General features: G+C 39.8%; 1 protein-coding gene across 1 annotated transcript; it reads left to right on the top strand.

Annotated features, from left to right (window-relative positions):
* Nucleotides 1–13645: 13645 nt before the first annotated feature.
* Nucleotides 13646–16060, top strand: LOC140785739 (cation transporter HKT2;1-like). Its single transcript, XM_073133714.1, has 3 exons — nt 13646–14886; nt 14985–15206; nt 15528–16060. The coding sequence occupies exons 1-3, from the start codon at nt 13709–13711 to the stop codon at nt 15730–15732; spliced, it is 1605 nt and encodes a 534-aa protein (XP_072989815.1). The 5' UTR covers nt 13646–13708; the 3' UTR covers nt 15733–16060.
* The last annotated feature ends 9822 nt before the right edge of the window (nt 16061–25882 follow it).

The raw sequence follows: 25882 nt of genomic DNA, 5'->3' as shown, positions 1-25882 counted from the left end.
CTAGAGAAAATAAATACACTATAGAATAATATGGGGTTATAAACATACACTCTATGTAAAATAATAATGCACTAGTGAATATAAAAATGCACTGTAGCGTAATATAGGATTATAAGTCTGCATTGTACATAAAATAATAATGCACTAGAGGATATAAATAGGCACTAGGTATAATGTAGAATTATAAGCCTGCACTTTATGTAAAATAATCATGCACTAGGGGATATAAAAATACACTACGGGATAATGCGGAATTATAAGTCTGCACTATATGTAAAATAATAATGCACTAGAGGAAATAAAGAAGAGAAGATAAGAGAGAAAATAAGTTGTCATTTAGTTACTACATTAGAATAAAGAGGCATATTCTAGAATAAGTTTATTCCTATACCACAAGTGAACAGGCTAATGCAAAAGATTATAAACTCCCTTTAGGAGAGATTTAGCATAGCTTCTACGGACTTTGTCTTGGAGAGCGTATTTGGCAAGCTTGTGAATAGCTAGATTAGAGGTAAAACCAAAAGTTCTTAATAGAAGAGATAAGCTTGCCAAGCAGGTATTTAGGTAGTAGACTAGAGACTTGATTTCTAGCCTGCAAGTATTTAGGCAACAGACTAGTGGAAATAGCTTTTTTCTTATTCTGAAATATAACTCATTATTCTAGAATAACAGTTAAATACCATAATCGCCATATTCTAGAATACAAATTTTATTTATCAAAATTATATCTTATACTACACACTAATTCCATTACTAAATTACTCTTGATATTTATCCCATCAATATACTTTATATCAAATTAAGGGAATATATCTTAATTTTATAAAAATTAAAAAAATTCTCATCTTTTCACTCAATTTATATCATCCAAAAGTAATTATTATACTTTTATTTTGAAATACTATGAACATAGGAATAACTATTTCTAGAATAAATCCCTCGTTTTGGTAATAACAAATAAGAATTAATATTCCTATTTCAACCATATTTCACATGTGAATGAGACCTAATTTTTTTGAGGATAAAACCAAAGGCTTCCTATTTTGATTTAGGAAGAAGATGAGGGATGCCAAGGGAAGTATTGCCAACAGTTAGTTGTTTTCCTTGAAAATAGCAACAACTATCTATTGTCGAGCTAATATGATTCGACCATGTGGGTTAAGTGACACACCTTGCTAGAGTATTTTCTTATTGTATTAGTTATTTATTTTTAGAAAAATAAAACTTTCTGTAGGTCGTGTTCGAAAGCGGAAGTGGCGCGTTTGAACGCCTGCATCAGTTCGCAAAAATAGAGAATGCAAAATATGCATTCGAATGCGGTTAGGCATGTTCGAATGCCGGCGTGTGAACGCCTGCATCAGTTCGCATCCACAAAGAACGTCTTTTGTGCGTTCGAATGCGGTCGAGCGCATTCGAACGCGATCGACGAGAGTCCACTACTATTAGGGTTAATAATTATTATTTTGGCTTGTTGGCTAGCCTCTATAAAGATATGGATGGCAGCCAAAATTATAATGATGAATGAATATTGGTTTTTATTCTCCTCTATCCTCTCTCTAGTCTCTCTATCCTAATCTCCCTCCTTCTTCACCAACCAGCCACCATTGGCAATGTCTCATCTATCTTCTAACCTCCATCGTCTATCGAGTCCTCCCTCCTCCTTGGGATCTCGACCACTTCTCCCTCTTCGCCCTTATCCCTTAAACTACATCAACCATCTACCCTCATCTCCATTATCATCCATAACCCTATCATCCACTCCACCCGTCACCACCACCATCAACCCCACTCTAGCGTATTTTTGTCCCAATTGCAGTTCAAATCTACGAAAGGCTAAATATAAAAAAATGTAGATCAGGAAGTTATGGATCCATCAACCTTGGTTTCATAATTTTCTAACTACGAAAGAATATTTGATGAATATTTTCCCTCAGTTACGTGGACTGCTTCTTGCAATCAATCTAGATCTTGAAGGGATCGTTTCGTAACCTATCATTGGTATCAAAGCCAGGTTAACCTTGGACCTCCATTAATGGTGGAGACAAGGAAGATAGCATCAACAAGGAAATCAATGGAGAGCACACCGACAAGAGAAGACTTAATCTACGAAAATCCTAACTAAGAGGCCAATTCCCTTAGGGCGGCCATGGTAGGACTGAGTCAACCAACTTTCATGGGTGTGAACATGGGCTTGGCGGATGAACTTAGGGGCATGTTCCAAACATTGCTACATCAGGTGGACACAATATAGAATGATTATAATGTCTTAAAGGAATATGTCATGAACCGATCGGCTTCGTCATCTCCTCGACGAAGATCAAGGCCTCAAGAAGGACCAGCGGTGGGACCACACCGAATCGATACCCCACAAGTCCAGGTATGACATGTTAATGTTAATGATCCTCTTTTACCTATTCCTACACATCATCCCCCACCTTTGATACACAACCTGATGCCAATGATGGTGGAACCTGAGAGGCATGCGGCACCGGTGCACTTCATTGATGAAAAAGATTGTCACTTAGATGATGATATTGATCCCTTTGAAGATGGTGATGGGCGTGCTCAAGGATTCAGAGAAGGAGAGCAACAAGTACAGTGGTTCAGACCTGAACTAAGAATTTTTCGCGAGCCCGACAATACTATCCAAGGGAGAATCGCACGCTTGGACTTTCTAAAATTCTAAGGCGGTGATCCGACGGATTGGGTGTTTCAAGTGGAACAATACTTTGATTGTCAAGAGACAGCGAAGGATCCAAAGGTACCGATAGAAAGCTTTCACCTCTAAGAAACGACATTGCATTGGTATTGATCGACTATTCATAGTAGAGGATTTACAGGTTAGGCAGATTTTTATAGGAGGATTACATGAAGATTTTTGGGACAGCGTCATACGAAAACTTTGCTGCCACATTAAGTATGATGGTTCAGAGGACAACCGTGTTGGAGTACCAAGCAGAATTTGAAAGAGTTAGTAGTCGATGTGAGCCACCTTGGCTCGAATCGATATTAATGAGCACATTCATTTCAGAGCTGCGAGAGAAGATTGATACGTTTAATTAGAATCTTTTCTTACTACATTAGTTGCTTATTTTTATTAAAATAAAATTTCTGTAAGTCGCGTTCGAACGCAAGTAGGGTCGCGTTCGAACGCCCTTGCGAACGTCTACATCAGGTTAGCAAATACAGAGAACGCATATTGTTCATTCGAACGTGGTCGGGCGAGTTCTAACGCTCGCGTTTGAATACCTGCATCACGTTCGCATATACAGAGAACATCTTTTGTGCATTTGAACGCGATCGGGCGCGTTCGAACGCGATCGGCGAAAATCTTCTAGAATTAGGGTTACTTATTATTTTAGGACTTGTTGACTAGCCTCTATATATATGTGGATAGCGGCCAAATTTATTATGCTATTGGAATGTTGATTTCTTGCCTCTCTATCATCTATCTACCCTAATCTTCCTCCTCCCTCTTCATCATCCTTCCACCTCTACCGTTGGCAAGGTTTCTTCTAACTTCTAATCTCTCTCGACTGTCGAGCCACCCCTCTTCTTTGGAATCTCGACCACTTCATTCCCTTCGTCTATATCTCTTAATCACATCCACCATCCACCATCCACCTTCACCTCCATACCTATTCATAACCCTAACATCTACTCCACTCATCACCACCACCATCACTCATGTTATTCCATGTTTTTGTCTCAGTTTCAATAAATCTATGAAAGGTGTAAATATAAAAGTTGTAGATTAGGAAGTTATGAATCTAATATACTTGGTTTCATAATTTTATGATTACCTGAGAATATTTGATGAATAGTTTTTCACGGTTGCGCGGACTGATTCTTATAATACATCCAGATCTTGAAGGAATCATTGCGTAGCCTATTATTAGTTCGAGAATTTATTAAATTAGTATTAGAGCCCTATCAAATTGGTATCAGAGCCCTATCAATTGGTATCAGAGACTTATCATTTGGTATCAGAGCAGGCGAACCTCAGACCTCCATTAATAGTTGAAACAAGGAAGATGACATCAACAAGGAGACCTATGGAGAGCACATCGATAAGGGAAAACTCAATCCACGATGACCCTAATCGTGAGGCCGATTTCTTTGGAGCGACCACGGCAGGACCGAGTCAATCAACGTCCATGAGTGCGAATATGGATGAACTTAGGAGCATGTTCCATACATTGATATATAGAGTTGACTCAATTCGAAAGGATCACAATGATTTTAAGGAATATGTCATGAACTGATTTGTTTGTCATCTCCTCAACGACGATTGGAGTTTCAAGAAGAACCAGCCGTGGAACCTTATTGAACCGATACCCCCACAGGTCTAGGTGAGTCATGGGAGTGTCAATGATCCCCTCTTACCTATGCCTACACATCATCCCCCACCTCCGTTGCAAAACCCAAGACCGACGGTGGTGGAACCCGAGAGGCGTGCGGCATCGGTGCGCTTCGTCGATGAGGAGGATTGGCACTTTGAGGATGAGGTTGATCCTTTTGGAGATGGTGATGGACATGCTTGAGGATTTAGAGAAGGGCTAATTTTTGTAGATGGTGATGGAGATGGTGCGGCAAGCTTTCACCTCCAAGGAACGACATTGCATTGGTATAGATCAGTTATTCGTGATTGAGGATTTACCGGATGGGCTAATTTTTGTAGGAGGATTACACGTAGATTTGGGATGGCGGCATATGAAGATTTTGCTGCCACATTAAGCAAGATGGTTCAGAGGACGACCGTATTGGAGTACCAAGCTGAGTTTGAAAGAGTTAGTAGTCATTGTGAGCCACCTTGGCTCGAACCGACATTAATGAGCACATTTATTTCAGGGCTGTGGGATAAGATGCAGGCGGATGTTTGTGCTCTATGTCCTACTACTCTTGAGGAGACCTTTGAGAAGGCCGTGAGAATGGAACAAAAGCATAAGGCTCTAAAGATGGCAATGAAAACCAATTGGGCCAACCGAGATAAGCGGTTTGCACCTAGAACGCCGGCTGTAAATTCTGCACGTTCAAGGACAGTGACTGCTAGTACTAGACCACGACCACCTTTGAGATATTCTTCTAATGTTAGAGGAGGCACAAGAATTAGGGTTATTTATTATTTTAGGACTTGTTGGCTAGCCTATATATATATGTGGATGGCAGCCAAATTCATTATGCTATTGAAATATTAATTTTTTCCCTCTCTATCATTTATCTACCCTAATCTCCATCCTCTCTTGTCACCATCCTTCCACCTTTACCATTGGCAAGGTTTCTCCTAACTTCTAATCTCCCTCGACTGTCGAGCCACCCCTCTTCTATTAGTGACGGCACGAAGCTTCGGGCGAAGAGCTTGTGTCGTCGGGTCAGTATACGGGTGCAGGGATACGACATCATTGTGGATTTGTATTCGTTGGCATTAAGAGGAGTGGACATTGTGCTACGCACGTAGTGGTTGCAGAGCTTGGGACCCATCACATTTGATTTCTGGAGCATGTGGACGAAATTTAAGCAAGGAAACAAAGAGGTGCAGCTTGATGGCGTTCAGTCCCCGCCGATTCCAGCGATGCAGCCGATGGTGGGGCTGGCTTGTGCGAGTGATTTGACCTATCTTCTTTAGTTAAGTCCAGCAGCAAATGAGCCTCTAATGAGTCTAGGTACTATCATTGACTTGTCTAATTTATTACATAAATTTGCTAGACTGTTTGAGGAGCCAAAGGAATTACCACCAAGACGAACGGTGAACATGAGACCGTATCAGTATCCACATGTGCAGAAGAAAATTATCTCAAAGATGGTGGCCGAGATGTTGGAGCAAGGCCTCATACGACCAAGTCATAGCTCTTACTCATCGCCCGTGCTATTAGTGCGAAAGAAGGATAGGATGTGGCATTTTTGTATCAACTACTAGGCACTAAACGCTATCACCATCAAGGACCGGTATCCCATTCTGGTCATAGAGGAGCTGCTGGATGAGCTTGTAGGGGCAACCATATTCAGCAAGCTTGACTTGAGGGCTGGGTATTATCATTTTCAGACTCCGGGCGAGCACTACAAGTTTCGGGTGATGCCCTTTGGTCTCATCAATGCTCCAGCAACCTTTCAAGGCCTCATGAATGATATTTTTTGGCATCTCCTGCGACGGTATGTCTTGGTATTCTTTGACAAAATTTTGGTGTACAATAGGGCTAAAATGGAGCATTAGCGACATTTGGAGGATGTGCTGAATTTATTGAAATAAAACTAGCTGAAGATTAATAAGTCTAAGTGCCTATGGGGAGTATCACAAGTGGATTATTTAGGCCACATTATCACAGCGTAAGGAGTGGCAGCGGATCCTCAAAAGGTGGCGTGCATGACCACTTGGCTAATTCCTATTTCCACCATAGGTTTGCGAGGATTCTTGGGGCTGACCGGGTATTATCGCCGCTTCATCGCCGAGTATGACAAGAATGCTGCTTCTCTCGCTTCCTTGCTAAGGAATGACTCTTTTAGATGGATGGATGAAGCCACTACAGCCTTTGAAAAATTAAAACAACAATGACAACGGCGCCCATTCTAGCTCTACTGGACTTCACCAAAGAGTTCGTTGTGGATGCGATGCATCAGGAGTTGGCATAGGTGTTGTACTAATACAAGGAGGACTTCCCATAGTTTTTCTCAGCAAGGCTTTATCAACAAAATCCCAGCAATTATCGACCTACGAGAGGGAGATGTTGGCAATCCTAATGCGGTGACAAAGTGGAGGCCTTATTTGATTGGTAGGTGATTCATTATTCGAACTGATCAAATGAGCTTCCATACTTTATGGGACACCGTATTCACACTTCGACATAGAAGAGATGGGTTACAAAATTTCTGGGGTATGATTATGAAATTCAATACAAGAAAGGAACGGAAAATAGAGCGACGGATGCACTATCGCTCCAACCCGATACCGCCGAGCTCGCAGCTTTTTCTTTTCCCACTTTTTTTTTCTTGACGAGCTAAAGTATGTATGTACATCTGACCCAGATGTTATGAGATTGTTACAGGAGCTATTGGATGATTCGGAGAGCCACCTGGAGTTGGAGAACCGAGGCGGTTTGCTGCTGGACCGCGGGTGCATCAGGGTGCCCGCAAATGATGGATTGTGGCAGAAATTATTGGAGCACTTCCACCAAACTCCAGAGGCTAGTTATGAGGTTGTCTTGAGGACTTATAAGATGATATCACAGAGCTGCACGTGGCCAGGACTGAGGCGAGATGTGAGGATTTTTGTTTGTGTTTGCGAAGTCTGTCAAAGAGCGAAGGCAACCACATTGAGACTAGTCGGATTACTTTAGCCTCTAATGATACCAAACCGTGTTTGGAAAGATATTTCTATGGATTTTATAGAAGGTCTTCCGCTGGTACGTGGCTTTTATATTATTTTTATAGTGGTTGATAGATTGAGCAAGTATGCGCACTTTTCTACATTGTCACTTCCATTTTCAGCCAAGTCAGTGACTAAAATTTTTGTAAGAGATGTTGCTCGGTTGCATAGCATGCCACGCACAATTGTCTCGAATCGTGATCGTGTATTTGTGAGCGCCTTTTGGATAGAGTTTTTCAGATTGCAGGGGACTTGATTGAACTTTAGTTCGGCCTACCATCCACAGACGGACGGCCAAACTGAGGTGGTCAATCAAGGCATTGAGCAGCATTTGCGGTGCTTTGTGGGAGAGATGTCGAGACGATGGTTGGAGTTCTCACCATGGGCAGAGTGGTCTTCTAACACCGCCCACCATATTAGTATTGGTATGACTCCGTTCAACGTGGTGTATGGGCGCATGGCTCTAACATTACACGCCTATGACCTAGTTGCATTTGCAGATTAGATGGATGTGAACTTAGCTTTGATAGATAGAGATGCCACATTGAGGAGGCTGCATGCCCATCTTAAACTTGCTCAAAATTGCATGAACTAAGTTTATGATCACTGCCTTCGGTAGCAGGGGTTTGGCATCAGCAGTTGGGTGTTCGTGAGGGTGCAACCGTACCGACAGGTGACCTTACGTACGATGCAAAACCAGAAGTTAGCACATTGCTACTTCGGTCCGTTTCGGGTGTTAGAGCGTATCGATCCAGTTGCGTATCGCTTGGAGCTGCCTGAGGGGTCAAGAGTACATTTGGTCTTCCATGTTTTATTGCTGAGGGAGTAGATTGGAGATCATCAGGTCGTTGGATCAGTTCTACCAGAGCCATTGGAGGAGACAAAGATCGTAGAGCTAGTTCATGTACTTGCTAAGCGCCAACGACGTCATGGTACCAGATTGGAGATTGAGGTCCTAGCCGAGTGGCTTAGCAAACCATCCGATGAGGCGACATGGGAGCTGGAGACGGACATCTTGGAGCGTTTCCCCAACTTTACACCTTGAGGACAAGATGGGGGAAGTGTGATGGGCTGATATACCTTGCTAGAGTCTTTTTTTATTGCATTAGTTATTTATTTTCAGAAAAATAAAACTTTCTGTAGGTTGCGTTGGAACACGGAAGGGGGCGTGTTCGAACGCCTTTGCGAACGCCTACATAAGTTCGCAAAAATAGAGAATGCAAAATATGCATTTGAACGCGGTCGGGCGCAATCGAACGCCCGCGTGCGAACGCCTACATCAGTTCGCATCCACAGATAATGTCTTTTGTGCATTCGAACGCGATCAACGAGAGTCCACTAGTATTAGGGTTAATAATTATTATTTTGGCTTGTTGGCTAGCCTCTATAAAGGTGTGGATGGCAGCCTTTATCATCTACTCCACCCATCTAATACACCTTGTTAGAGTCTTTTCTTACTGCATTAGTTGCTTATTTTCATTAAATAAAATTCCTATAGGTTGCGTTCGAACGCCCTTGTGAACGCCTACATTAGGTTCGCAAAAATAGAGAACGCAAAATGCGCATTTGAACGCGGTCAGGCACCTTCGAAAGCTTGCATCACGTTCGCCTCTTCACCAACCTACCTCCTCTACCATTGGCAAGGTCTCTCCTAACTTCGAATCTTCCTCTCCTCCTCTGTCGAGTCCTCCATCTTCCTTGGGATCTCGACTAGTTCTTCCCCTTCGTCTTTATCCTTTAAACTACAACAACCATCCACCTTCATCTCCATTATCATCCATAACCCTAACATCCACTCCACCCGACACCACCACATTCATCCCCACTATATCGTATTTTTGTCCCAGTTGCAGTTCGAATCTATGAAGGACATAAATATGAAAAGCGTAGATCATTACGAATCGATCAAACTTGGTTTCATAATTTTCTGATTACGGGAGAATGTTTGGTGAATATTTTTCCTCAGTTACGTGGACTACTTCCTACAATAAATCCAGACCTTAAAGGGATCGTTCCGTAACCTATCATTAGTATCAGAGCCTATCTTTTGGTACTATACAACTTATCATTTGGTATTAGAGCCACGTAAACCTTAGACCTCTATTAATGGTGAAAACAAGAAAGATAACATCAACAAGGAGACCAATGGAGAGCTCACCGAAAAGGAAAGACTCAATCCACAATAACCCTAACCATGAGGTCGATTCCTTTAGAGCGACCACGGTAGGACCGAGTCAACCAACGTCCATGGGTGTGAATATGGGCTTGGCGAATGAACTTAGGGGCATATTGCAAATATTGCTGCATAAAGTTGACGTAATGCAGAATGATCATAATGCTTTAAAGGAATATATCATAAACCGATCGGCTTCGTCATCGCCTCGACGAAGATCGGTGCCTCAAGAAGGACCAGCGGTGGGAATACACCGAACCGACACCCCACATGTTCAGGTGCGACATGTGAGTGTTAATAATTTTCTTTTACCTATGCCTACACATCATCCCCCACCTCAGATATAAAATCTAAGACCGACGGCGGTGGAACCCTAGCACATATTTGGGATTCTTTCTTGTGATTGTCTTGGATTGTTATTACTCTCTATTTCTAACATCGTGATTGAATTTTTCCCAAATTGGTGTGACTATTAGCATTGCTAATATTTGGTTAATATCATATATTGCAATTCTATTTGTTCTTGTATTGGATTTGAAATTGTTTTTGCTTCGCGACCCATTGATTGCACAACATATAGTTGTTTGGTAGTAATCTTTGCGAGCTTCTAGCAAGAAGCTCGCAAGCGACCATCATTATTTGGTTTCAGAGCTAGTTGTAAGTTCGCAACTTCACAAGTGACCTTCGTTGTTTCTTCCAAAGATAGTTGCGACAAGTGGCCTTGTATGGTTAGCTTGGTTTTTATTTTATTTTATAGAAGTTCATAATAAAACTTCAAGTTCAATTTAAATACTTCACAATTTCACCATTATGAGCCGCCGTTGTGTTACAATCCGACCACATGGGTTAAGTTGAGTTAAATTGAGTCAAGTTAAGTTAGTTAGTTAGCTTTATCTTATTATTTTAAATTTTAAATAAATTAGATAATCCGCATGTGGATGCGATCCGCTAGAAATTTTCTCCTATAAATAGGAGCGGAGATGTGTTATAGACCTATGGAAACATGTATGGGTTCCGGTAAAGGATCCCCCGAATATTGCCATTTTTCATTTAGAAATCTTGGGTGAATCATCAGAGTCAAGTATGTCATCTCCGAGTCCTATTTCCATTTTATCATCCCGGGCTCTTGTCTCGCCCTCTTTGTCATGATTAGTGAGTCACTTTTCCAGGCATATCATGGAATGAATCTAAGTTTAGCCAAGTTAATATTTTTGTTCTTATCTTTTATCATAGCCGTTAGATCGCTTTTATCTTTCTAGGAATAGATCATAGCTGTAGAAATATTTTGATCTTCTAAACCCTAGCCATCTTTCTCCACCAGCAGCCACCATACCTTGCGATAATCCACCACAACCATTGGCCATCCGCCACCCTCCGGCGATCGCCACAACATCGAATATTTACCGTTTTATCCTATTTGACCTTGCTCTATTATTTTATTAATATATTTTTATCTAGACATCAGATTCTTCTAAAATTAGATCCATTAGAACCTTAACTTCCGAAGCTATCTCTATATATATTTTCACAAATTTATTACTTCTAGATCATTCCAAATCTGGTTCGTAACATTTGGCATCAGAGTCGATGTTCCTCAAAAATTGGTTATCACGCAATCCAAGACGAACAAGGAAGGAGCGACCATGGAGGACCAGGAACTCATCTCTGTTCATTTGGGAGTTTCTCTAGCGCCCTCTCCGCCAATGTGGATAAAAGTATTTGTTAAATAATTTTCAGCTGAGTCGAAGGAGAATTCGAAGGAGATCCAAACCGCCATCAATGACTCGATACAGGCCTTGATAGAGGCTCTACTAGCCACCCTCCACTGCCTTGCGCCGCCAGCACTGCCTGGCATGGTGGAAATAGCCCAACCATGTCCATCAACTTCAAACCGTGAGGGAGGTGGAGAGGATACCCAATTGTTGGCCAAAACCCCTCCTCCGGTCGAAGAGGAGCACCTTCCATCCCTGTAGACCAAGCCCACCACTGCAGCGATGTTGGAGTAGCCGATAGAGATGGCCCATGAGTTCTCTTCCCCACCCACCATCCAACAGCTCCCAGGCCCTCCCGCTAGGTCCAGTCCCTTCCACAGGACTCCTGCATCTAAGCCAGACAGGCGACAGTTGCAGCAAAAGGCTAGAAGAGCACTGTCGACGACCCTCCTTGTAGCAGCAAAACCGTGGCAGGTACCTGCCACAAGTATGGCATTCCAACGACCATTGGCGGCCATGGTCAGCTCCCACTGGCCAACTGTAATACCATGGTAGCCACCGCAGTTGCCAATGGCCATCGCATGGCTGAACCCGACGACCACACTCACGGCGATATTGCCAAGGTGGCTTCCGCAGGCCTCGTCGCCGGGGCTCCACGACAGTGGGACTATAGCCACTAACCCCAGTCGTCGGGGGCCGGGGGAACCGCTAGCAAGGCACCATGGCCTCCGCTGCAACCACCCAAGTTTCAGCTTGATATTTGGCTTCCACCGCCACAAGGACTACCTGGAGGTCAACTGTCGGAGGCCCACAACCTTGCCCAGCCACCGTCGGTGTCCATGCAGCCCATAGCGGCGCCCTTTGGTCAAAATCTAATTTCAGCCCTAGGGTTAGGTTTTTGGGTATTGAGTGGGAGAGATGAAGTGCACATATCTCGAGGAGTGCAAAATTTTTGCGATCTGATTTGATCAACTTGCACGAACTTATTGGGAGGCCACGAGCATGACTTGGAGCTCGAGGACAACTGGTGAAACGAATCAGTGGGCCCACGCTATCGGACTGAGTCGGTGCCTATGCAACCTCGTAGGCTTACGAGCACGACGTAAATTAGGAGATCCAACTCATGTATTAGTCACCTTGAGGACAAGATGCTAGAAGCGTGGTAGATTATTACGATTCGACCATATGAGTTAAGTCGAGTCAAATCGAGTCGAGTCAAGTCAAGTTAGTTAGTTAGTTAGCTTTATCTTATTGTTTTAATTTTAAATAAATTGGATAATATGCATATGGATCCGATCTGCTAGAGATTTTTATTCTTATAAATATGAGTGGAGATGTGTTGATAATTATCATAGAATGAATCTGAGTTTAGCTAAGTTAATATTTTCGTCCTTATCTTTTATCGTAGTCGTTATATCGTTTTTATCTTTATAAGAATAGATCATAGCCGTAGAAATATTTCAATCTTTTAAACTCTATCCATCTTCCTCCACCAGCAGCCACCATATCTTACAGTTGTCCACCATCACCCTTGGCCATCCGCGACGACTGCCGCAACGTTGAATATTTACCGTTTTACCATATTTGACCCTGCTCCATTATTTTATTAATATCTTTTTATCTAGAAGTCGGATTCTTGTGAAATAAATTTATTAGAACTGTAACTTAAGAGGCTACCTCTATATAAATTTTCACAATTTTCTTGCGTCTAGATCATACTATATCTGGTTCGTAACACGTTGAGTTGTTTTTTATTAAAGAAGTCTTCAAAATAGCTTAGTAAGATGCTTGCAGGTTCCGCAATAGTTTACCAAACTTTGGTTTTTGGAGGAAAATTAAAAAAAAAAGTGTTTATTTTGGAGGAAAATTAATACATAGGAGATAATATGAAATATACATATTATTATTACCTTTATAATGACATAAAAAAAGTAAAAAAATATTTTCTTTAAAGAGAAATTAAAATTTTGTGAAAGACAATTGCAAATTATTTTAGGGGTAAATTTATAATTTAAAACTAATTCAAATAAATACTCATTTTATTTTTCTCTCTCCTCTCCACTTAGAAAATAGTCAGATATACTACTATCATTTGGTCATTAAATATGATTAATATTTCGTGATAAAGTTTGAAGAAAATTTTTAGCCGGAATTCTCCTTAGAAATAATAAAAATTCTTATTTTAAAATATCGCCTATGAACCAAACACACATCTTTTGAATCAACCAATGTCCAACAACCCGCAGTCAAGGCTAAAAGCCAAACGTCTCTCGTCCCAATAATTTCATCTTTTTACAAATAATTACCTATATTTGTTATTATTGCGAAGGAAACCTCCTCGTACTTGGAAAATGGGAGACGAGAAGGGTCTATATAAAGATCGAAACCGCCAGTATCCGTTGTGGCATTCCCAGTTCCCACCAAAACAAGCTATAAAACCTTTGTGCACTTCTCCCTCAGGAGATGCCATTCTCTCTCACTCAAATGAGAAGCTGGGCCGATGCATTCGTAGTCAATAGGATGCACAGCTTCTTCCGTGCCAGTAGATACATCTCCCAGCCCATCTTGTTCTTGTATCGATTCTTCGCATTCCATGTTCACACCTTTTGGATTCAGCTGCTCTATTTTGTTTGCATTTCCTTGTTTGGTTCTTTCCTTCTTGTAGTACTCAAGCCCAGCAACCCTTCCTTTAGTAGTTCCTATGTGGACATGCTCTACTTGTCGACATCCGCACTTACGGATTCAGGTCTTGCCACCGTCAAGATGGAGGACCTTTCGAGTTCGCAAATCGTCGTTCTAACCTTGTTGATGTTTCTAGGAGGCGAAGTATTTGTTAGTTTGATATGTCTTGGGTTAGGAAGTTGTAAGTATAAGAAGCCAGAGCTTAGCGTCAACAGAGTTGATTCAGTTCGTATAGAACTAGATGTTATGAATCCTTCAAGAACCATTGATCACATTGAGTCAGGTTTAGATAATGGTGTCTCAGAAATTTCTTCAACTGATGGTAATGATCTGAGGCAGAGTTGTACAAGGTACTTGGGCTTCGTTATCTTGGGTTATGTTATCCTGTTCCATGTGGCCGGCTCTGTGTTCATCCTCTTGTATTTAGTTCTTATTTCTAGCTCAAGAGATGTACTTAAACAGAAGGGTATCAATGTGGTGCTCTTCTCCATCTCTGTCGCTGTTTCGTCATTCGCTAATGGAGGATTGATACCGACGAACGAGAACATGGCAATCTTTTCAAAGAACTCGGGTCTCCTCCTCATAATCATTCCTCAAATCCTCGCAGGCAACACGCTGTTCCCTCTGTTCCTGAAGCTGGTAATCTGGGCCCTGAGGACTCTGACTAAATCTGAAGAACCCAAGCATATGATTCAGAATCCTAGAAAGATGAGATTCGAGCATCTGCTCCCTACCTTGCCAGTGGCCTTCTTGTCGGCGACCGTTGTCGGTTTCGTGGCTGTCATGGTTGTACTATTTTGTTCGATGAATTGGAACTCCGCGGTCTTTGATGGTATGAATTCTTATCAGAAGGTTGTGAATGCGTTGTTTATGGCGGTAAATACTCGGCATTCCGGTGAGAATTCCGTCGATCCATCCATCATCGCCCCTGCTGTTCTATTGTTATTCATTGTTATGATGTAAGCTTTTCCTCGTCTTCTTTCTTTCTCTCTGTTATATTAAATTGTTCTTATTTAATAACAAGTGATGATAACACCCACTCTGTTGTTATTTATAGGTACCTTCCAGCTTCAACAACAATTGCACCCCCTCAAGAAGAGACTAGTCCCGAGGGAAATAAGAAGGAGACTTCAAGAAAATCTTTAGCGCAGTACCTAATAATGCCGCAATTCTCCTGCGTCGTCGTCTTTGTGATCGTCGCGTGCATCACAGAGAGAAGAATGCTATCACGAGATCCGCTTAACTTCTCCACTTTGAACATGATTTTTGAAGTCATAAGGTCAGCCTCCACTTCTTATCACTCTTACGATAACTACCTGATAGATGAAATTGGCCACAAAATAAGTAGAGAAATAAGCAATGGAGAAAGGGAAAGAAAAAAAATACAAATCAAAGCTAAAAGAGATGATATTTTAATTAACCAAGCCTTTTAGTTAATTATGCTACGAATGGAGAGATATTATTAAATCACCAACTATTCGGAAAGCTTAAACCGATAGATAGAGAAGGGTAATTTTATACTATAATGCTTTAGCAAATATCATCTTCAATTTACCCACCTTAAAAGAATTATAATTTGGTCTCTTATTATATCATGCAGTGCATATGGGAATGTAGGGTTATCTATGGGCTATAGTTGTTCGCGATTGCTAAAACTACACCCTGATAGCATCTGCGAAGACAAACCGTATAGCTTTTCGGGCTGGTGGAGTGTGGAAGGGAAGCTACTTTTGGTGATCGTCATGTTCTACGGGAAGCTTAGTAAGTTTAGCATGAGAACTGGTAAAGCTTGGAAGCTTGGTTAAGTCAAATTTGAGTGCTATACGCATGAAGTTCTAGTTCTTCTCCGAAAAAAGGGAACCTTTGCAGGGGAAGTCTCAATGGTGGCTGCTGCAATCTCTAATGTGAGTTCACGGTTTACATAACATACTTGTGCATGACATCGGCAGAAATATAATGAAAAGTTTAAGCATCAAGGGAGAGAGAGTACATTAACCAGGCTAGGTGGATAGGAATGAAGGAATGGCATATGTGATTAATTTCAGGGTACAAACTAGTGTACTTACAATATGCTTTCAGTAATACAACTTGTAATTCCAAAAATTGGAAGGTATCATAAAGATATTTTATGCATGGAGTCACCTTTATTCCTACGAGAATTCAGCAATATATGTATGCCTTACATATAATAGCATCGCTCTCTAATAGCTTCGGCTTTAAATATATAGTGGTAATTTAACACATATACCATCGGAGGAGATCGTGGTTTCTAATCGTACCATACAGGTTCGCCATAAAATTACATAACTATTATCACCATCATTCTCTATCAATTTAAGCTTTCAATACGATGAGCTACGTTATATAAACAATTTTTTTCATTTTTCAGAAACACTTTAGAGAGAAGCTTAGCTTTTCAGCTACTTCTCTTTACGATAAATAGTGTCATGAGTCCTGATAAATATGCAATGATAAGTACGATGCTCCATGTAATGGAAATAAAAATACAACTTAGTAGTTACTATTAAATATTTCTATCCTGTAAGACATCTCATTCATCAGACGTATATATTTAAACCAACGCTGTAAAGAATCAAAGCATTCCACTTTGGAATATGCCAGTCAACTAACAATGCCGCACGTCATATGGAAATTCTAAGGTCGCATGATATTAGAAGTCTGAAGGCATACATTGTAGACCTAACTAGTAGAAGATTCACCTGGAACTACCTGGTTCGATAGCTCCTTATATATACCTTCCTCGAACCTCGCCTGCTGCTTGTTTCATTAGTGAGAGGGGACGTTCAAAGATCGTCTCTTTTGGCTTTATTTGCCCACCATTATTTGCACCCACTTGGGGTTTTTTTAACTCAATTATTGCAAGAAGAGTACTAGAAGGTAGATTAAGTTAGAAGAGTCCATATGAATTAATTGTTTGCCTCCATTATTGACGTTTAAAACAAAACGAAGCCCTCATAATAGAGGAGGATTTTATTACGGGACAGTGACGTGAAGTCCTCTCCAGAATCACAAGATGTATCTACTGGTGGGCCATATCAGATTTTGTAGAGCAAGTCTGGCAAAATTCTAGGTAGGGATATTATTAACCCTGCCTGATATAACCAACTCCGTAGGAGGAAAAGCAGGTCAACCACCTCATACGATATGAAGAACTGTCCAGTTAATATCACTAGATGTGTCATTAACCCAGCTAAAAAGGATTAATGAATTGATAACAAGCTCGGCTAGTTCAACCCTAATTAATAAGGATTAATGAACTGCCGTCAGCTGATGGAGCCAAACCCACACGCAACCCTAGCCCGACACGAGCCAAACTTGTGGCTTTACGACCCACATTAATGGACCACATTGGGAAATTCAAGCTCAAATTATCAAGCTTGATTTTTCAAAAATTTTAGGAAGAGACCGACTAGATTGGATCTTCCTAGCAAAGCAATTTTTTATGCATCATGATATGTCTGACCATTCTAGCTTGCATCATTCCACTTGGAGTGAGTTACTATCTCGAGAGATGCTAAGATTAATTCAACAACTGCATTAAGTGATTCTTATAATTAAATTATTATTTTAGTTGTTGATTTAATCCTAGTAAAAATGATTTGTAATTTTTAAGTAGATTTAAGAGTTTTCGCATAAAATGCTCTCGTTAGTTTCTAATTATTTCCTTTTCTTTAAGTTTTTGGTATATATATATAATTATACAATGTCGATACAGTCCATCTTTGCCTAGTATTAAACTTTTCTTTACTAAAAATAGTAATAAATAAAATTTTCTCTGTTTACTCTATTCCTTTTCTGTATTTGCTTTCCCCTCTTGGAGGAAAAGAGAACAGACCCTTAAATCTAATAAGGGCGAAAAAAAACCCTAAGAAATATCTTCATAGATATTCATTATCTTCTCGGCAATTTCAACAAAATTGAGATATCTCATAATTTTTTAGAATTAAAAATCGGGCTGCTAACTGCTCGGCAAAACAGGCTAGAAAGAACTCTTCTTCTTTTCTTCGAGAATGCTTTAAGGATGCTTGAGTTGACCTCTATTTTATGCTGTGATGCTTTCGGCATTATATGTGCAGGACACTGTTGTGTAATTTTGGGAGCCTCACCATTGTCTCTGATTAATGCATTCTTAACTTTAAAAAAGAAAGAAGAAAGAAAAAGAAAAAGAAGAGAACACATGGAGTATATCTTTAGATGAGACACCAAACAGCAGCAACTGACATTTCCGACCACTTGAAGAAAATTTCAAGATTCGGTTGTTGGTGCGTGAGAAAGAAGACTCAAGTCAAGGGCTCTTCTCCCACGTTTGCATGGGAAGAAAGTATAAAAAAAAATAGTGTGTGTGTATATATATATATATATAAGCTTTCTTGCTTCCATGATGTGAGGATTATTTTAATACAAGAAATTAATGGAAGGGAATGAATCTGAGAATATTTTAAGTTTTTCGATTGATATGGAATTTTAGTTTATTTATATTGAACACGATGCAATAACCGATCTCTACGATTTGTATTTGTTATTATTGTAGTGTGACTGTGTGATTATATATTATAATTACAATTTATGAGACCTAATAATCGATCTTTTGGTGTACAAGTTGGAGCACCCATAGGAATACTCCTGTATTAATTCTACAACTTAGCTCACTTGATTGATGCAATATTCAACCACGACTCAATCAAAGAATCAAACAAATGGTTTGAGAATTTTCACATATAAACAACGTGATTTCCCGTCAAATTTGTATATTAATGAAAGATTAAAAGGTAGCAAATCCCTTTCTAACTAGTCCAAGAGAATGAAATGTGTCCATAACTAGTATCAAATGTATACCAAATCACATACGAAATGAAATGCGTGTGTGAACTTGATAGAATAATTTGATCAAAGTGAAGGTTATTTTGACCCGAAAGGATTTTTGGATTCTTGTGGACCCAGTTAGTCAAATAAAGAGCCGGTTAGGAGTTGTGCGTATCTACCTTGTGATCTTGATAGGTCCTAATTGGGTTCTTTTTGTCAAAGAAGCTTCGATACTAACCTTCTTTTCCATATGAAAAGTTGCTAGTATAGAGGTAGATTAGGAGTGAGGAAAAAGAAAAAAGTTAAAATAAACTGGGGGTAAGTAGGAGAAAGTGAAATGGGAAGCACGCTATGCGTTCATTCTGCCATGCAACACTAATTTTATTGTCACATTTTAAATTGTGATTCATGGCATTTTCTTTGTGCCTTCTTGGCTCTTAGTAGTAGAGGATCTGAATCACTGAGGAATTTCTAAGAGACTACTATGTATAGGGTTAGACTACTAACCCTTTTATTTACTTTTATTTTTGTGGCTGATAATTTCAACACGTTGGGAGGTAGTCCAGTATATGTTTTGACAAATGGGTCAACTATTCCACATGTATTAGAACTTGGAAGAGGTCCTCCAACTCATAACTATTTTTTTTTTCCTTAATAAAAGGTAAAACTTCATCAAAAGAAAGCGAGATACTTCAAAATACAATTCACCAGAAGCAGCAGCACACCTCAAGTGTATCTCTAGCCAAAATTATCTAAAACTTAAGTAATCTTAAGTCATCCCAGCAAAAATTAATAACATGCCACTCAATGAGACACTTGATTAACCTGACATAATTCAAAATTTGTAAATTGTGTTAACAAATTTATACGATCCTCTAACCCGAGTAATTGGACTAGAAGTTAAGATAGTCCTAGTTCAATATTTGGTGGGCAGTTGAGGACTCCAATGACTGTGCTAGTAGTAGTTATTATAATTAGTAGTAGTAGTATTATTGAGAAAATATTTTAGTCACTACTTGGCACGTGAGAGTTGCAAAAAGTTTATTCAGGTATCACTTTCTCTTGGGATAAAGTTAATACTAGTATAATTCTAATTTTTTATATTATCATTAAAAAATTGATATCGGGTATTATATTATTCTAGTATTTAGTTGTATACTAATATAGTGGAAGATAAAAAAAGGAGAGCTAATGATAATTAATAAATATAAAAATATTAGATGGAATATGATATGAGAGGAGAGAAGTAGGTATTCATGTTAGGCCTTAGACATGATCATCGGGCAAGCCGGGCTAGATTCGGGCCGGACTTTTCGGGCCAACTGAGCTTAAGTATTTATTCACAGTCTGACCCACCAATCACTAGGGTCGGGCTAGAAAACCGGCGGGCCGAACGAGCGGGCTTTCGGTCATGGGTACTTCGGGCTTGGGCAGGGCCGGGCTTAGCCCGGTCCAAACTGGGCTGAGCCATTTGATCAAGTCTATTGGGCCTAGACTTCATAGAATCCTTGGTCCAAAAGAAACCAAGTCCAGCCTAATACTACTTGCTAGTTGCTACCACAAGTTGGCCAGTTGGGACTCAAAGTAAGCAAAAATAATTGGAGTTCAGAATTGTTCTGAGATTATTCTGCTCGATAACACGGAGGGGATTGCTTCCGGCCAATCTTTAGCATTGTGATCCGATGCATGTCATCCAAACTGGACCTTAATTCACTGGGAGCTTCTTCTTGAATAAGAAATGGCCCTTCTAAGGGAATGATCAAAAACGTTTGTGCACACAGCCAACACTAAATTGGCACTTGGTGCTTCCAGAAAATCATTGTACCTCCATTAGCAACAACGAGATATTGATTCATTCATTCATTGGAAGAGTTCCGGGTTGTATAAAAGAAAAAGAAAAAGAAAAACTTTCGTATTGCATATCTATCCTCTGTAATTTGGTTAGGAGCCTTAATGAGTCCATGTAAATGGGATCATTGGCTCAACTAATCAAATCCCTGCTGCATCTGTCAGAATTGTTATGCATCATTCCAGTTTAGTTACAATTATGGGCCTTAATATCGGGTTGGACCTTAAAAACGGACATAGTTTTTTGGTTCGCCAAAACTCTTTTTCTTGAAAATAGTGTAAGGTATTGTCATAAATAATATAAAATAAAATATGTATAAATTGAGCTATTTTATTAAAAAAAAATAGTGTTGCAAAAAAAAAAACAGTTGAAAATACGCTTATTTGAATACGTTCGAAGATATTTGAATTCATTCGAATATAAGTTTTCAGAGAGCAAATTCTATCCAATATTTAAAACTTGTTCAAACGACTTTCAAAATTTAATTATTCTTTACTAAAAAAAACCTCTATTTGATTCAAAAGAGGTCGAATAAGACCACTACTAATAAGAAGTGATGCTTATTTCATCTCAAAAACTTTTTAATTAAAGAGCATGAGAGCATCTAAAAAAGAATAAAGGTAATCATATTCTTGATCCTCCTCTCTTCGTATAAAAGTATTTATTTTTAAATTTCTTCTTGATTTTTGGATTAATCAAGTTTCAAATAGCAATTATCCAATCTTTTAAGGGTGGCAGCTTCAGTAGAGATTGGCGTTTAGAGAATACCGAAGTAATTGCCGGCTAGAATCGAAAAGCCCGATGAGGAATGCAAAATGAAGCCTCTCTTTCATAATCCAAGAGCCCTCAGCTCATGACGAGTTGGGCGGCCCAACCGAACAAAACTTATTGAATTATTGCCATGAGCAAAGGAACGTGAAAAGAAAAGATGATTAATCATTTCATCAAAGAGGCCATAGACATGGCAAGTTTTCTTCGAGGAGCTTAGGTCTAGCAGTAGGTAACTAGTTCCCAATTTTGATCTTCGATGGGATCTTTTAACTGCCAAATTTATTTTCGGTTGTTCTAAGCAGTGGGGCCTACCGGTTAGATCTCATTGATCATGTTATAAAAAGGCCCATGGGATTTGAGGGCTAGATCCATTTATTTAGTCCTTCGCTAAGTGGGAGGTAGATAGAAAAGACCTTCTCACTTAGTGTAGGCCCAAATAAGTCCAACACCCTATCATTTTAGATAGAAGTGGTACTTCCATTCTTGGTAGGCCTAAAATAATCCAAACAGGTGCGTAGCAAAGCCTCTTTCAAGAGCCTCCAGCTCCAAGCCACTTTTTTAATCTTCTTGATATGCCAAGGGTGAATGCTTTCATATTTAGCTTGGACAGTCCAAATGCCATCCGAGCTATTTAAAATGTCAAGAACCTAGCGGACCGATTAAAGATTCCTAATGGCAAGACCACTATGGAGTTTGTGTTTGGATATAAGGTCCTATTCAATGAGGTGAATGCCCCTCTTACCCTTATTCTTATCCCAAAAGAATTGTCGAGCTCTCTTCTGTTATGAACCAACTTGTCTAGTTCTGTTTGATGTGCATCCTCATTGCTCGATTCTTGTCTTCCATTAGTACCGCATCCTCGAAGGCATCTTTTAAGGTTCTAGGCCTTAAAGCCCTCACATCAGCTTGTATGTCTCTCTGCAACCTTGAGATAAAAGTGGTGCAAAATTGTTGATCGATCCAAGGAGGTTGACAACGGCTACTTATTCTCTCAAATTTTTCTTGGTATGCTCCAACCGTGGTCTTTTGTACAATCTTTGAGAGGAGAGCATCGAAGTCTTCATACCCCCGACGCTCCAAATCGTCACGTGATATTGGTGCAAAAATTGGCCCAATTTTCAATCGTATTTGCGCATTGGTTGCCCGAAACCAATGAAGTGCGGCATCTTCAAGGTGAAAGCTTGCAAGTGTCACCTTATACTCTTTCTTGTACCTTAGTATGCGAAAAATTGTTCCGCCCTATACAACCAATCGATCAGGTCGCCGTCTTTGAACTTCGAAAAGTCGAGACGCACAGTCCGCCCACGGATATCGTTGTCTCGGTTTGGATCATATCTCAGCCCTTGTCTAACCTAAGGAGGATGCATCATGAATGGTTGATGATCCCTCCTTCGATTTATGTTAACTCGACGCGGTTCTAATTCGTTTTGCTCTGCCCAAGGGTCTAGACCTCTAAGATGATCTCCGTTTATATTTGCCCAAGGGACGGGCTCACTCGCAAATTGGCCTGATAGAACCATCCTTGCTGGTCTCTACCCAAAGGGTTGTGGCAGCAGGGGTTCTTACAAGTGAAGGTTCTGAATCGATGGCGGCGGGTTCATGGTGGTAGACTCGCATTGGTGCGTTGATCGTAATAGCTTCTCTTTTCGCCCGTATTTCCCGCATCATCTCTATCATCATCTATTATTGATGGCCATATGTTCGAAAAGAGATCTGATAAGTTACAAAATAATTCCTTCAAGATCTGAATTTATTGTAGGAAGCAGTACGCATAATCGAGGAAAAATATTCACCAAATATTTTCCCGTAATCAAAAAATTACAAAACCGAGTGGAATCTATCCGTAACTCCTTTTTGTATTTACGCCATTTGTAGATTTGAACTGCAACTAGGACAAAAACACGATATAGTGCGGATGATGGGTGGAGTGGATGTTAGGGTTATGGATGATGGTGGAGATGAGAGTGGATGGTTGATGTAGTTTAAGGGATAAAGACGAACGGGAAGAAGTGGTCGAGATCTCAAGGAAGAGGGAGGACTCGATAGACGAGGGAGATTAAAAGTTAGGAGAGATCTTGCCAACGATAGAGGTGGCTGTTTGGTGAAAAAGGAGGAGGGAGATTATGGTAGAGAGACTAGAGAGAGGATAGAGAGGCAAGAAACAAATATTATATAAGTATAATGATTTTGGCTACCATCTACACTTTTATAGAAGCTAGCCAACAAGCCAATCATGGTGACGCAGACTGCTTCCTGTAATAAATTCAAATCTTGAAGGAATCGTTTCGTAACCTATCAAGATCCAATCATGGCTTGAACACTAGGCTCTTCCGTGTTCAGATTTGATTGGGTGGTTTTGCAGGTGGAAGTTCCCACAACCGTTTCCCCCTCCTCTATTAGGGGGATCTCGTCCTCCTCGTCTCGCCGTGTGGCCATATCTTTGGTTGTCGTCATAGGAAGCACGTGTCCGAGAAACGATGGCTATTATACCAATTGTTGCAAACCAGCTTGTCCAATTCTGTTTGATATGCATAAATAGATGAGGAAGAGAAAAAAAAACTAGCTACAGGTGTGGGCTATGGCCCACCTCATAACCCACCTAGAGGGTTGGGTGAGATGGGCTCAAAGGCCCAATCCATGGTTGGCTATGGGCATGCCGTAGCGTGACCCCACCCCATAGCCCACCCAGCGATTGAGGGACCGAGCTCTGCCTTCTTCCTAGAGAAGAAGACAGAGGGAGTAAGGGTAGTGCCGCCGGTGATCACCATCATCAATGGTCAAGTAGCGTTTTTGGCGGCATAAAATAGATGCAAAATTTTGGAAGGGTATATATAAAATAAATAAATAATTATATGAAAATCCTCTCAACTATTACTCTATATTACCATCACCCTTTAAAAAGATAAATGGACAGATACACCACAAACTATTTAATATATTACTAAGCCTCCTCTGTAATATTTCCTCACAAATTTAGATATAAATAATCTTAATTTGACTAACTTAATAGACTGACAAAAATGTCCACATCTTCTTTTTATATGCTCTCTTTAGTAGTATTTATATCAATTTTTTAAGTATCAAATTCTAAAGCGATCTTCTCTAATTCCTTTACAATCCATTTCTAACAATACAAGAAAAGAGAAAGTAATCCATATAATTAGTTAGTTAATATTATTTCTAACAAAATTTTTAATGGATGGGCTCAATAATATAATTAGATTATTTAAAGAGTGTATCTTCAAGAGTTAAAATGTAATAACGTATAAAAGAAAAGGTTAATTATGTCTACACCTCTTGAACTATATCTAGTTTTTACGGGGATCTCATAAACTTTTTCTTTTGTTATAATGTCTGCCCTAAATTTTAAGGCAAAGTGAAACGACTAATGACAATAACAAATTTTTTTAACAATTATTATACCCTTAATAAGTAAATAAGTAAATGAGCTCATCAATTTAGCCAACAAAATAAAATGAAATTAGTAAACTACAAAATAGCCTCAATGAACTTATAGCTATTTAAGACCTCACTATCGTTTGTCCTTTAGCAAACCCATTTCGAAATCCTCTCAAACTCACTCGTCTCCACCCTTCGCGTTGCCGAAGAATGACTTGGGTCTGTGGCAAGCGGAAGCTCCTTTTTAAGCCGGTGCCCACTAAATCCATCGGCATTGCCCCTTGAGATTCGCGTAGTCGCCGATGTTGCCAAACGTGAGGCGAAGAAAGGGGAAGGAGGGGAATGTGGCGGATCAATTTAGAGTCCTTGGCTGGCTAGTGCCAGGCTATTGCAAGTTGGCGGCGGGGAGGCAATGTTGGTGGTAGGGATCTCAATGTCATAGACTTCCGAGGAGAAGTCGGTGATAGGGAAATGGAGGAAATGAAGCATTTAATTTTCTCTCCCTTTTTCGAGGTTTGTATATTTTATCGTACTTGTATATGAAAAGCTTCTAATTTTCCCTTCTAACGATATGGGAAGATAATTTTTACTTCTATTTTACTTTATTCTGTTGTTTTGATTGCACAAGGTTCACAATATGTTCAATAAGATGTAGGAAAATTAAATATTTTTATCCTAATTTAATTAAAGGATCAAATAAATTTGTACTTTGATTTATATTAATTTGATTGAAATGCACAATAAATGTTGGATATTCTATTTTAATTGGAGAGTTTAAAGGAATAAATTAGAGGGAAGGAGGAAAATGGAAGGGTGCTCCACAAAAAAGAAATTGAGTTATCTTCCCGCGAACGAGGACATTTAGGTTATTTCATATCTAATGTATTATGATATGACTGTCGCGTAAGTTTATTTGCTTAATTTATATGACAATGCACACACAGAAAGATGATAATAAAATTTTTCAAAAGTTTTTAGGGCGGCGCATTGTAATTTATAAAAACGTTAGGGTCCGTAAAAATTAGATATAGTTTAGGGGTGTAAATGTAATTAATCCAAAAATAAATAAAATAAAACTTAGTTTTGGGCTGGGCCAAAATAGGGTTTGATGG

The sequence above is a fragment of the Typha latifolia genome, chromosome 4, assembly GCF_019914945.1.
Source record: "Typha latifolia isolate L0001 chromosome 4, TyphaL0001v2, whole genome shotgun sequence".
NCBI lineage: Eukaryota > Viridiplantae > Streptophyta > Magnoliopsida > Poales > Typhaceae > Typha > Typha latifolia.
Note: the sequence above shows the minus strand (reverse complement) of the source record. Positions and strands in the feature narration are given on the sequence as shown.

Bases quoted from the DNA above. Each gene is read 5' to 3' on its own strand.
- LOC140785739 (XM_073133714.1), top strand. From the start codon at position 13,709: ATGCCATTCTCTCTCACTCAAATGAGAAGCTGGGCCGATGCATTCGTA. The intron at 14,887-14,984 runs GTAAGCTTTTCC...TGTTATTTATAG, and splicing joins TTGTTATTCATTGTTATGAT to GTACCTTCCAGCTTCAACAA. The intron at 15,207-15,527 runs GTCAGCCTCCAC...TATATCATGCAG, and splicing joins ATGATTTTTGAAGTCATAAG to TGCATATGGGAATGTAGGGT.